Source organism: Heloderma suspectum, chromosome 2 (assembly GCF_057233095.1).
Source record: "Heloderma suspectum isolate Gila_16-S chromosome 2, 16-S_ref, whole genome shotgun sequence".
NCBI lineage: Eukaryota > Metazoa > Chordata > Lepidosauria > Squamata > Helodermatidae > Heloderma > Heloderma suspectum.
Genome location: NC_139459.1, coordinates 396,841,691 through 396,855,241, shown reverse-complemented (window position 1 = coordinate 396,855,241; position 13,551 = coordinate 396,841,691). Strand labels below are relative to the sequence as shown.

The window sequence follows — 13,551 nt, the reverse complement described above, 5'->3', positions numbered from 1 at the left end:
AAGAAGTGCCAGCTAGCCGCTGACACAGTTAGATGCCCGTCCTAGTTACCCCTTTGCAGCTATTTCAATAAATATGGCCCAATTTTCAACCCAAGCTTGTTGTCTGCATCTTCTTTAACCCATCTCCGCTCGCAAATGTATTTCACTTGAGGTTTTAGTTATATCCCCAATTCAGACACCAGAAATTAATTCTGATACCTTGGAGGTTATGTATGGATTGAGGAAGTTAAACTTCCCATGCCCACTAGGATATTTGACAGCAAAAAATGCCAAACCCCACCAAGAATCACTGCCTATGAATAAACAATATGTTGCCTTTTCTATATTGTCTCTGTGTTTCTAATATTTTAAAACTTTGCGTCTTGTAATTTTTAATGTTTTAAACTTTGTCAACTGCCCAGAGAGCTGTGGCTATGGGGCAGGATATAGATGATGATGATACCATCTGTCCCCCAATATTACAGATTGCTGGAGATTCTTATCTGCCTTCTCTGTGCATTCATTGATTCTGAAATAGCAGCGGCTTTCAGGGCAGGCACATTAGTAAACAGATGCATTTATTATTATCATGATAAGAGGTCTACAGAATTGTGCATGGTGTGGAGAGTGTGGATAAGGAGACATTTTTCTACCTCTCTCAAAATACTAGAACCCAAAGGGGTCATTCCATGAAGCAGATTGGTGGGAGATTCAGGACAGATGTGAGGATGGACTTTTTCACACAGCACATAGTCAAGCCAACTATGGAATTCGCTACCACAGGATGTAGTGATGGCCACCAATTGGGATGTCTTTAAAACGAGGTTGGACAAATATCTGGAGGAAAAGGCTTTCAACGGCTACTAGTCCTCATGGTTATGTGCTCCCTCCTATACCAGAGGCAGTGAGCTGGGAACACCAGTTGCTGGGGAACGTGGGCGGGAGGGGGCTGTTGCACTCATGCCCTGCTTGTGGGTACCCAGTCAACAGCTGGTTGGCCACGTTTGAACTAGATGGACTAGATGGACCCTAGGTCTGATCCAGCATGGCTCTCCTGATATTATTATTGTTGTTGTTGTTGTTGTTATTTCTTATTGTCGCCACGGTTATGGTTATGGTTCATATTACAGTTCTATCCTGCCATTTTTCTTCTGGCAAGGTGGACCCTAAGGTGGCTTACATGACACTCTTCCTCTCCATTTTGTTCTCACAGCAATCTTGTGAGGTTGGTTAGGCTGGGGGGTTCATCACAGCGAGCTTTGATCCTGCTATTCAGATGGCTCTGTCATGGAAGTTTGCAGGCTCTTTAGGTGATGCTGTTACCGTCCAAGGCACCTCCCACAATTACCCCCAGCCTAGCCTATCCCGTGTTTTCCCCAATTGCAATCAATGTGGTATTTTTTCCAGCCCACAGGAAAGGAACGGCATGACCTCCCTTTGAAATTCTCCAATAGCTGGAGAAACCACTCTATCTGCCTGCTGTGGGTGTCTGTTTTCAGTTGCTGTGGGCATGTGTGGTCAGGATGACAAAGGCATTGAGAATGGGAGTGGGGTGTGCAGGAGCAGATCGGACAGGAGTGAAGGCAAGAACCGCCTGCTGATTACAACCCCTGCGTCCACTCAAGTCTTTTGAGGAAGGACTTTTCTCGATTTCCAGGTGTCTGCCATGTAAATTCTTGAGCACATTTCTCATTTGGAGGGAGAAAAGGGTAAAATGCCTCCTTGCAACAAAGGGAGACACATCTGATACCCCACCCTACCAAGCTCAGAAGCAACGTCCTCGGCTGATTCAGAGTACCCCATTAGGTTCAATGGGGCTTACTCCCATTTAAGTGTTCCAAGGGTTGCAGACTTATGTCACAATTTACATTTTGAGTCTACTCAGAAGTAAGTCAGAGGTGTCCTGGGGCTACAAGAAGAGTACAGTAGAAGTTAACAAGATTACAGAAACAAGATTCGGGGAGAAATTCTCCGCCATCCCTAGTTATGGTTCTCCAAGGCAACCCTTATTGCGGGAATCCCTTGAGGTCTGGACAGCTGAAGAGGAAGAAGCAACCACTATGATTTGATAACTGCTGCATGACAGCTCCAAGTTCACGGAGCCTCTTGTGTGATGCCAGGTGCAGGGCTAAACAAAACATTTTTATTTTTTATTTTTTATTTATTTAGTTAGTTAGGTTATTTCTATATCACCCAAGAGGCCGAGTTCTGTTTGCATGATATCACCAATGCAACCCCATAGTCAAAAAAGGGTCAGGGAGTGGGAAAGAAGAGCTTTACCAGAAATTTGTTTTGAGAAATACCATCTTACGAGCCATGACAAAGTTATCATTTGGGCTGCAGGTTTTTTAAACATCTGCTCTGTGTGTGTGTGTGTGGGGGGGAACTCCCTGCTTTCTTTAGATCGCTGATTTCTTGCTCCTAGTAGTCACGGAGAAACAACAATATCTGGACAATAGGGGAGGTTTTCACTCCCACCCCCATGACCCTTTGTGACTGTTGGATCTCAGCAGGTATGTTGGGGATGTTTAACCTCTCCCTCGCTACATGAGGAGAACTTGGCAAATACGGTTCAGCGTTAGCCAGTGTGAAATGATGCACATCTGGGCAAACAGTCCCAACTTCAAGTATAAGCAGATGGCTTCTGAGTTAGCAGGATCTTGGGGTTGAAAAGTGCAGAAAGGAACAACTAAAATGACCAAGGGGCTGGAGCAACTCCCCTATGAGGAAAGGTGACAACATCCAGGTCTGTTTAGCTTAGAAAAGAAGCGAGTAAGAGGAGACATGCTAGATATGTACACAATTATGCATGGTGTGGAGAAAGTGGATACACAGGCATTTTTCTCCCTCTCTCATGATACTAGAACCTGTGGTCAGCTCATGAAGCTGATTGGTTGAAGAAGGGGAGAGGTAGAGGTGAAAGGGGGCATGAATGCTGGACCACCTGATCTGTATGCAAAAGTCCCCAGGCTAGATTTCAGCTCAAGAAAGATCTCAGGAACCAGGAAATATTCTTTCCTGCCTGAGATCAAGGAGACATGATGCCCGTTGCACTCTCGGAAGGAGGCCTGAGAAAGATGAAAAAGAGAGTCTAATATGGCATTCAACAGCCTTCTGCCATTCAGATGGGTTGATCTATAGATCCCATGGACCTTGGCCTTTCTGGCTGGGAATGATGGGAACTGCAATCCAGCACCTCTGTAAGGCACCTGGTTGGGTGAAGGTGTCCCAATCCTTGCTAGCGATATTACATGAAGAACCATCCATTCTGAGTGAATGAGACAAACTGCTCCTGTTGGCAGCTTGATCTGCAGAAACTTGCTAATGTCTGTAACTCCAACTGTGGGGAAATGCCGGCTCACAAGCCAACAACCCAAAGCATTTCCCTCTGTTCAACCTCAGTGTGGCGGGTAGATGAAAATGAAATGGGCTTGGCAGGAAGAGGGCTTTGCTGGGAGACTGGAGGGAAACCTTCCCTCCCTCAAGTCCACCGGAGGCTGTTAAGACCAGGCCTCCCACATGGCTTCAGCATGACCATTGCTGACTTCCCTGCCCACCCACTCCAGGGTAACTCATTTCTTGCCATAGATTAAAATGTTCAGTTCTACGGCAGAACTTTGGAGGCATGGATGGCATTGGGCTGGATCCATTGGGAAGGGGAATGGGATTGGGAGCCCTATTTTCCCCTCCAAAGGGGGTCCTCCTTAAGGGACTGTGGGAGGGTGTGGCATTAAGACCAAGCTAACCGTGGGGCTGCCATCCGGGCTACACCCCAGGGAGGCAGAAAGGGGCTCACTTCAATGGTCTGAGCCGTGGGGTGTGCTCCTGACCCCTGGCTCCCCCAATGAGGCACCTGACAGATGGGCCAGGTTGATGGGATGGAACTGCAGGCAGGTAGTCCAAGTCATGGATCCATGCCCTATGTCCCCACCAACTCTGTTCCAAGCTGGAGCAATTAAGTGGTGGCCAGTTAGTCAACCCATCCAAGTCTACGTCTGAACTTGTTTCCCCACCTCCCTGTCCTGTCCCAAAGAGACTAGCTAGGTGCTGCCACACACAATAACTCCTCTCTCTCTGACCCCCCGCAGAACCTCTGCACGTGAGAGTGAAGAGAACAGTATAAGTGAGAGCAGTTGAAACAGAAAACACAGGACCAGTAAAAGAAGGCCTTCATTGCCCTCAGCGAGTGTTGTCCAAGCAGTATGCTGTCAGCTTTTCAGTTACACAGGACACTTAGTCCCACTGGGTTTCTTTTTTACATGAAATGAGGAGGGGGAAGGTTTCCGACAGAGGATATAGTGGCTGGTATTCACAGGACGCAGATTCTGAAACTGAAATGAGTGTAGATCAAATCAGATGCCACCTTCTGATTTTATCATGAGATGCTCCTTTGCATTCAGATCAGGCCTCAGGACAATAATGTAGCACTTGGGAAGAAAGACGCAGCCCAGTAACCCAGCACTGGAGGCCAAGATGGAGAAGACCTGCACAGCTACCATGTATTTCCCCCTGGTGCTCAGGTAGGTGGGCACAAAGGACACCCAAACACTGCAGAAGACCAGCATGCTGAAGGTGATCAGCTTGGCTTCATTGAAGGCCCCAGGCAACTTCCTGGCTAGGAAAGCCACCGTGAAGCAGATGGCAGCCAGGAAGCCCATGTAGCCAAGGGCACTATAAAACATGGCTACAGAGCCTTCGTTACATTGCAGGATGATCTGTGCAGGCTGAGAGTGCATGTCAGAGTCTGGGAATGGGGGAAAGATGCCCATCCAGATGGTGCAGATGAGCATTTGGACACTGGAACAGGACAATACAATGGAGTTGGACATCCTCTTCCCCAACCATTTCCTCACTGTGTTCCCTGGCTTTGTGGCCAGGAAGGCCAGCACCACAGTGATGGTTTTGGCCAACAGTGTAGAGACAGCAAGTGAGAAGATGATGCTGAAGGCCATTTGTCGGAGAAGGCAAGTCACTTCCCTTGGCTGGCCAATGAATAGGAATGAGGACAAGAAGGACAGCAGGAGGGAGACGAGGAGAATGTAGGACAAGTCCCGGTTGTTGGCTTTGACTATTGGGGTGTTTAGGAATTTAATGAAGATTCCTAACACCAAGCCTGTGGTGAAAGACAAGAATAGTGCAAAAGATGCCAGGGTGATCCCCAAGGGCTCTTCGTAGGACAGGAAGCTTATATCCTTGGGGATGCATTGCTCTCGTTCCTTGTTTGGATGCTGATCTTCTGGGCACACAGTGCAATAGTCTGCATCTGAAAAGAAGAGAAGCTTCAGAATCATTGAAATCTCCCTATCCACATTCTCCACACCCTGCATCATTTTGTACACCTCTCTCATGTCTCCTCTTCCCCTCCTTTCTCTCCAAGCTAAACAGTCTCAGATGTTGTAGCTTTCCTTCATAGGAGAGATGCTCCAGTCCCTCAATCATTTTAGTTGCCCTTTTCTGCACTTTCGCCAGCACTACAATATCCTGTTTAGGTGTGGTGACCAAAACTATACATAGTATTCCAAGTGTGGTTACACCATAGATTTTATTCTCAGTTCTTTTTCGAATTATGCTTAAGATGCAGTTTGCCTTCTTTAGAGCAGCCACACACACACTGGGTTGACATTTTCATTGAGCTGTCCACCACAACCCCCAGATCTCTTTGTTTGTTGGTCACCTCTAACTCAGATTTCACTTATACTTGAAGTTCAGATGTTTTGACCCAACATGCACCACTTTACACATAATTACATTGAACCGCTTTTGCCATTTAGATGCCCATTCTCCCAGTTTGGAGAGATCCTTGTGGAGCTCCTTGCAATCCCTTCTTGGTTTTAACCCACCACAACAATTTGGTGCTGTCAGCAAATTTGGCCACTTCACTGCTCACTCCGAATTCCAGATGATGGATGAATGAGTTGCAAAGCATTGGTCCCTGTGGGACCCCACTATTTACATCCTTCTATTGGATGAATTAATCATTTATTGCTACTCTCTGTGGACCCCAGTATTTACATCCATCCATTGAATGAATTTACCACATATTCTTACTCTCTGCTTTCTGTTCTTTAAGCAGTTACTGATTCAAAAGAGGACCTCTCCTCTTATGCCATGACTGCGAAGTTTGCACAGGGGTCGTTGGTGAGGGACTTTGTCAAAAGCCTTCTGGAAGTCCAAGTGGACAATGTCGACTGGATCACCCCTGTCTACATATTTCGTGACACTCTCAATGATCTCTAAAAGGTTAGTGAGACAGGCCTTCTCTTTGTGGAAGCCATGCTGATTCTTTTTCAGCAGGGCTTGTCCTTCTATATGTTTACTAATTTTATCTTTAATCATGCTTTCGTCCCCTTGACCCAGAATAGATGTTAAGCTAACCGGCCTATAATTTCCCAGTTCCCCCCTTGATCCCTTTGTAAAAACTGCTGTTACATTGGCCATCTTCAGGTCTTCTGGTACAGAGTCTGATCTGAGGGACACGATGCATATTTTGGTTGGAAGATCAGCCATTTCATCTTTGAGTTCCTTGAGAACAATAAGATGGATACCATCTGGGCCCAGGGATGCATTTGCTTCCAACTTATCAATAAGGTTTAGAATTTCCTCTTTTGTCACCAATGTCTGCCTCAGTTCCTCAGTCTCCCTTCATGCAAACATCAGTTTAGGCACAGGTATCTGTCCTGTATCTTCTGCAGTGAAGGCCAATGAGAAGAATTTGTTCAGGTTCTCTGCAATCTTCTCGTCTTTTTTTAGTACTCCTTTATTTCCATTACCATCTTATGGTCCAACTGCCTCCCTAGCTGGTCTCCTGCTTTTGATATATTTAAAGAATTCTTTAGCCTTGTCCTTGATATTGTTTGCAATATGCTCTTCAAAATGCTTTTTTATATCCCTTATTATCTACATTGTGCAAGCCTGTGCTTCCTTTTGTTTTCCTCACTTGGGCAAGACTCGTGTTTTCTGAAGGAAGCCCTCTTTTCTCTAATATCTCCCTTAACCAGCTAGACATATGCTACACAGGCATATTACCTCTGACTAGCAGCCATAGACTGTGCTATCCTCCATGAATGTGTCCAATCCCCTTCCATCTTTTCCTTCTTCAAAGTTATTTTGTGGAAAGAGACTGTGGAAAGATGCTGTGGGTGGAGTGCGGGGCCAGTGAAACCAATTTTCTAGCAATTGGTGTGATCATGTGCATGCACCATCAGGTGATTTGCAAACACCAAGACAATTCCAGATCCACCCACCCGGGATTTGACTGAATCCATAAGACAGTGAGAGACCGCTGGTTCAGGCTATGAGGCAAAGTGGCACACAGCCTGACTGAGAACTCATCAGTTGTTAAAGCAATGAGTTGTCGTTATGTGCAAACGGCCCCTGGGTGAGTGTGTTTGTGGGATTGCTGGAATCTCCACCACAGCCACACATCAACACCACCACCCTTCCCCTATGGTCTCTTCTGTTCACTCCAACAATGTCCGAAGAAAAGAGAGCATCCTTCATCCTACATGCTAATCATGCAGCTTTCCCTCTCTCCATGCCTTCCAGATACTTTGGGCTACAACGCCCAGCATCCCGCAGCCAGCCGCCAGCTTGGGGCAGGCTTCCCAAAAGTTACTTCGGAGCAGTGCAAGTTCACAGATGGCCAAAGAAAAGAGGGAATTATTTGCCCTGTTCTGTCTGGACTGTCCTTTCTGCTGGAGTCACTTGCCTTCCTTGGTGGAAATGGTGCCTTGGGTGCAGAGAGTGCAGTCGTAGCAGCACCGTGGCTCTCCTTCCCGGATCACCCTGACATAGCCAGGCCAGCAGCTTCTGCTACATCTGGAACGAGGCACCGTCTACCCAAGAAGACAGAGTACCAAAAGAGAACAGCTTCCTTAGTTTCCAAAAAGCCCAGTGATATCATCCAGTATGGTTGACTTGAAAAGGGGCTTTGACAAATTCATCAGTGGCTACTAGGTGGACCCTCGGCTGATCCAGGATGGCTTCTTGATGTTCTTATGAGAACGATCCCTTCCTCAAACTCTAAAAGGCCACTGCCAGTCACTGTCAACCATGCTGAGCTAGATGGATCAATGTTGTGACTTGGTAGAAGTCGACTTCTTATGCTGCCTCCAGTCCTAAGAAGGAAGCCGATTGGGGCTGAATTTGGTGTGAATACAGCCGAAGTCCATACTGAGCACAAGGTGTGATCCCATATATACTAGGGATGGGGGAGAATTTCTCCCCGACACTTCAGGGGGCCGAGTGCCAATGCATTCGGTCCTCCGAAGGTTGTTCGGGGAGAAATTCTCCGACCCCCCCGGGATGGGACTTACCTTTCACGAATGTCGCTTCCGGCGGCGGGTCCCGGTGGTGGTTCAGCAGGTCTTCGTCAGGGGCGGCTTGCTGCCGCCGCTGCCATTACAAGAAAAGTAAAAAAAACCCCAAAAACTCCCCTGTGATAGGCTACGTAACGATTAACGTAGCCTATCAGGGCTAGATTTGCAAAGTCAGCCATGATAGGCTACGTTAACGCTATTTGCGTTGCCCTTATTTTCGCCGTAGTCTACATAAATCTTTACGTAGAAAACACGGACCAAATAAGGAACGCGAATGGCGGCTCCCTATGGGGGCCGCCATTTGCGTACGCACTTTTTTTTTTTTTTAAAGTCACCCGTGATAGGCTACATGACGATTAACGTAGCCTATCACGGCTGACTTTGCAGATCTAGCCGTGATAGGCCACGTAAATCGTTAGGTAGCCTAAAACGGGGCGTGTTTTTTTTTTAACTTTTCTTTGGAAGTTTGCGGCTGGGGAGACGGGGCGCTTCTCCCCCGCCTGAATTTCGGCTGGGCGAGGCGGGAAGCCTCCCCCCCGGCCTGAATTTCAGCCGGGTGAGGCGGGAAGCCTCCCCCCCCAGCCTGAACTTCGGGGGGAGAAGCGAAGCGCCTCCCCCCCACCGCGAAAAAAGCTGTGGGACGAGGTAAGTCCCTTTCGTACATCCCTAATATATACACTTCACTAATATAGTATAGAACAGGGATGTAGAACAACCAGCCCATGTAGAACAACGCAAATCTTTGTGTAGTCTATCGCGTGAAAAATCAGGCATGCAAATGGCCTAGTGGACACCATTTGTGGCAATAAAGCTGGTAGATTAATCTAAGTGTAGCTGTAAATGGCTGCATTTAGGCTAATCTAACAGCTTTACAGCTGGAAATAGCGCCCACTACGTCATTTGTGTCTGGAAACGTAGGACAGTGATACCGCACGGCTGCCGGCCGTATTGCCAGCAATGCGGAGTAGGTGGCTGGCTTCACAGGATCAACGCACAGAGAGAGCAGACCTGGACAGATTCCGGGGGGAGGTGGAGGGGAGTGCTCCATTCTGCCATGGGCCCCGATGGTGCTGGATACTTGGAATCCAGCCTCATTGGGGTCCGTGGTGGAATTCTCCCCCATCCCTACTAAGAACTTAGGAACATAAGAAGCTGCCTTATACAATGTCAGACTGTTGGTCCATGTAGCCCTATACTGTCGACACTGTCCAGCAGGGTCTCTCGAGGGTGTCAGGCAGGATTCTTTCCTTGCCCCAACTGGAGAAGCCGGGGATAGAACCTGGGGCCTTCCGCATGCAAAGCAGGGGTTCCATCACACTCAGTGATGGCCTCTTAAACTGTACATCCTTAGATATTTTCCTGTAAATGACAGGTTCTTTGTTTATTAAATATATAATAAAATGCAACAAATGATTAGAATGCAACAGAAGGTGAAGGGAATGAACTGAAACCTGTTGTTACCTACATTGTTGAACCAGCTGGGCCATACAATGGCATCCTGGTCAATGGTGATTGTCACGTTTGAGGTCCCCTGTCTCTCTAGTGTCCCAACGTTCCTTGTATGAACGGAGTTATTGGGAAACTTCACAAAGTTCACGATGTCAAAGTCAGCTGCCAGGTCTCCACTCTCATCCAAATACACTTGGTCCGTGGAGGTATTGTAAAACTGGAAGTTTCCCAGGAAATGGTGAAGCTGGAATGGCAGAAGGGACACCAGAATGTAGAACTGGACTGTATCCCTAGGACAAAACCAGGGTGGACAAAACGTAGATCTCCACATATTCTGGATTTCAATTGCCAGCATTCCTGACTATCAGCCCCCTGGCAGAGGTTCTGGGAGTAGGGACGTCGAAGATATCCACAATGGAACCAAGTGAGTTTGATTTTCTTGGATTCGACCTGCGGATTCTGCGGCAGACTGGGTTTTCCCTTGTCAGGAAGATTCTGTGGACTTGTGGACCGGTGTTCTCACTTTCCCGGATTTTGTGCAAATTATGTTGTAGAAAAATATGCAAAATAAAAGCATCTGCCCCCAAATGGAAATTACCCCATAGGCTAAAGTATGAAAATGTGTATTTGGAGGAATTTGAGCATTTTAGAACTTGCAAACTTGTGCAAATGTATATTTGTGCAAATGCAAATTTGCACAAATTTGGAAACCAAAACAAATCTGACTCCCTTGATGGGAGGATGACGGAACAAAAAGTGCCTGATAATCCATGGAACTCAGAGAGAATGGATTTCACACACTCCGTACGTCCGTAGTCAGGACCAGCTTATTTAAATTGCAGACATCCTTTTTTGTGTGGACACCCTGTTACCCAGGACTTATATGGGAAGACCATACCCATAAGCTTTTCCAGAAAATGAGGACAATGGGTGGAAGGATCCGGATGTCAGCAGAACCACATAGCCTCTGGGGGAGCAGCCCAGTCGGAAGGAAGAAGTTGGGAGATGGAGCCAGTGAATCTTGCCCAAGGAACTCTCTTGAAACTGGAAGCTTCCTATAACAATGGGACTAGAAAATGGGCACTAGCAGATCCCCAGAATATACAAGTGAGGATTATGGGAGTCCACCTTGCCTCACTTGGCCATGGAAGCTCACTGGGTGACTCTGGGCCAGTCACAGACTCTCAGCCCAACCTACCTCACAGGGTTGTTGTTGTGAGGATACAACGGTGAGGAGGAGGATAATGTAAGCCGCCTTGAGTTCCTTGCGAGAGGGAGAAAGGCGGGGTATAAATGCAATAAATAAATAAATAAATAAATAAATAAGTAAGTAAAAAGCAAGGGAGAAAGGGGAAGATATACCCAACTGAATGCAGAGCTCCAGAGAATAGCAAGGAGAGACAAGAAGGCCTTCTTAAATGAACAATGCAAAGAAATCGAGGAAAACAACAGAATGGGAAAGACTAGAGATCTCTTCAAGAAAATTGGAGATCTCAAGGGAACGCTTTGTGCAAAGACGGGCATGATATAGGACAAAGAAGGCAGGGACCTAACAGAAGCAGATGAGATGAAGAAGAGGTGGAAAGAATACACTGAAGAATTATACAGGAAAGACCTGAATGTCCCTGATAGCCATGATAGTGCGCTTACTGAACTTGAGCCCGACATCCTCGAGAGTGAAGCCAAGTGGGCATTAGGGAGCATTACTAACAACAAAGCTAGCGGAGATGACAGTATTCCAGCTGAGCTATTTAAAATCCTAAAAGATGATGCTGTTAAAGTGCTGCACTCAATTTGCCAACACATTTGGAACACTCAACAGTGGCCACAAGACTGGAAAAGATCAGTTTACATTCCAATTCCAAAGAAGGGCAATGCCAAAGAGTGTTCAAACTACCGTACAACTGCAGTAATTTCACATGCCAGCAAGGTTATGCTCAAAATCCTACAAGCTAGGCTTCAGCAGTATGTGAACCGAGAACTACCGGAAGTTCGAGCTGGGTGTCGAAGAGGCAGAGGAACTAGAGATCTAATTGGCAGCATTTGCTGGATCATGGAGAAAGCAAGAGAATTCCAGAAAAACATCTATTTCTGCTTCATTGACTATGCTAAAGCCTTTGATTGTGAGGATCACAACAAACTGTGTCAAGTTCTTAAAGAGATGGGAGTACCAGACCACCTTACCTGTCTCCTGAGAAACCTGTACGAGGGTCAAGAAGCAACAGTAAGAACCAGACATGGAACAACCGATTGGTTCAAAATTGGGAAAGGAGTACGACAAGGCTGCATATTGTCACCCTGCTTATTTAACTTATATGCAGAGTACATCATGAGAAATGCCGGGTTGGATGAATCAGAGGTTGGAATTAAGATTGCCGGGAGAATTATCAACAACCTCAGATACGCAGAAGATACCACCCTCATGGCAGAAAGCGAAGAGGATCTGAAGAGCCTCTTGTTGAGGGTGAAAGAGAAGAGTGAAATAGCTGGTTTGAAACTCAACATTAAAAAACGAAGATCATGGCATCTGGCCCCATCACTTCCTGGCATATAGAAGGGGAAGAAATGGAAGCAGTGACAGATTTTATTTTCTTCGGCTCAAAGATCACCACAGACAGTGACTGTAGCCATAAAATTAAAAGATGCTTGCTCCTTGGGAGGAAAGCTATGGCAAACCTAGACAGCAGAGTAAGAAGCAGAGACATCACCTTGCCCACAAAGGTTCATATAATCAAAGCTATGGTTTTCCCAGTAGTAATGTATGGCTGTGAGAGCTGGACTATAAGGAAGGCTGAGCGCTGAATGATGCTTTCAAATTGTAGTGCTGGAGAAGACTCTTACGAGTCCCCTGGACTGCAAGGAGGTCAAATCAATCAATCCTAAAGGAAATCAACCCTGAGTGCTCATTGGAAGGACAGATACTGAAGCTGAAGCTCAAATACTTTGGCCACCTAATGCAAAGAGAAAACTCCCTGGAGAAGACCCTGATGCTGGGAAAGACTGAAGGCAAAAGGAGAAGGGGACAGCAGAAGATGAGATGGCTAGATAGCATCACTGATGCAATGAATATGAACATGAGCACACTCCGGGAGACAGCAGAGGACAGGAAGGCCTGGATTGCTATGTCGGGATGGAGGAAAGTCCCTTACCTTATCCCGTAGCTTGCTTTTTGGTTGAGGAGAGGCGCTCCGTCCCTCCCCCTGAAATTCTGGGTGGGGTGGGAGGCACCCCATCCCTCCTCACCGAAATTCTGGCCAGAGGGGAGGACCCCGTCCCTCTGGCCGAAATTCTGGCCTGAGGGGAGGCACCCCGTCCTTCTGGCCATGAAACTCGTCTCCTGCTGGGACACAAATGGCAGCGGCCGTAGCCACAGCCGTTTGCGTCCCTGCAGTCAGCCGTGATAGGCTACGTAAATCCTTACGTACCCTATCATGGCTGACTTTGGAAAAAACAAAAAAAAGGGCGTACGCAAATGGCAGCACCCATGGGCGCCGCCATTTGTGTTCCTTATTTGGGCACGTGTAGTCTACGTAAACATTTACGTAGACTAAGGCGAAAACAAGGGCAATGCCATTTGCGTTGCCCTTATTTTTGCCGTAGTCTACGTAAATGTTTACGTAGACTACACGTACCCAAATAAGGAACGCAAATTGTGGCACCCATGGGCACCGCCATTTCCGTATGTGCTTTTTTTTCCTCCCAAAGTCAGCCGTGATAGGCTACGTAAGGATTTACGTAGCCTATCATGGTGTTTTTTGAAAATCTAGCCATGATAGGCTACGTAAATCTTTATTGTTTGTTGTTG

General features: G+C 46.9%; 1 protein-coding gene across 1 annotated transcript; it reads right to left on the bottom strand.

The window, feature by feature from the left end:
- Positions 1-4,331: 4,331 nt before the first annotated feature.
- Positions 4,332-13,100, bottom strand: LOC146356558 (vomeronasal type-2 receptor 26-like). Its single transcript, XM_084830185.1, has 4 exons — positions 12,896-13,100; positions 9,763-9,990; positions 7,688-7,814; positions 4,332-5,242 (listed from the first exon to the last, which is right to left on the bottom strand). The coding sequence occupies exons 1-4, from the start codon at positions 12,977-12,979 to the stop codon at positions 4,332-4,334; spliced, it is 1,350 nt and encodes a 449-aa protein (XP_084686311.1). The 5' UTR covers positions 12,980-13,100.
- Between the last annotated feature and the right edge of the window lie 451 nt (positions 13,101-13,551).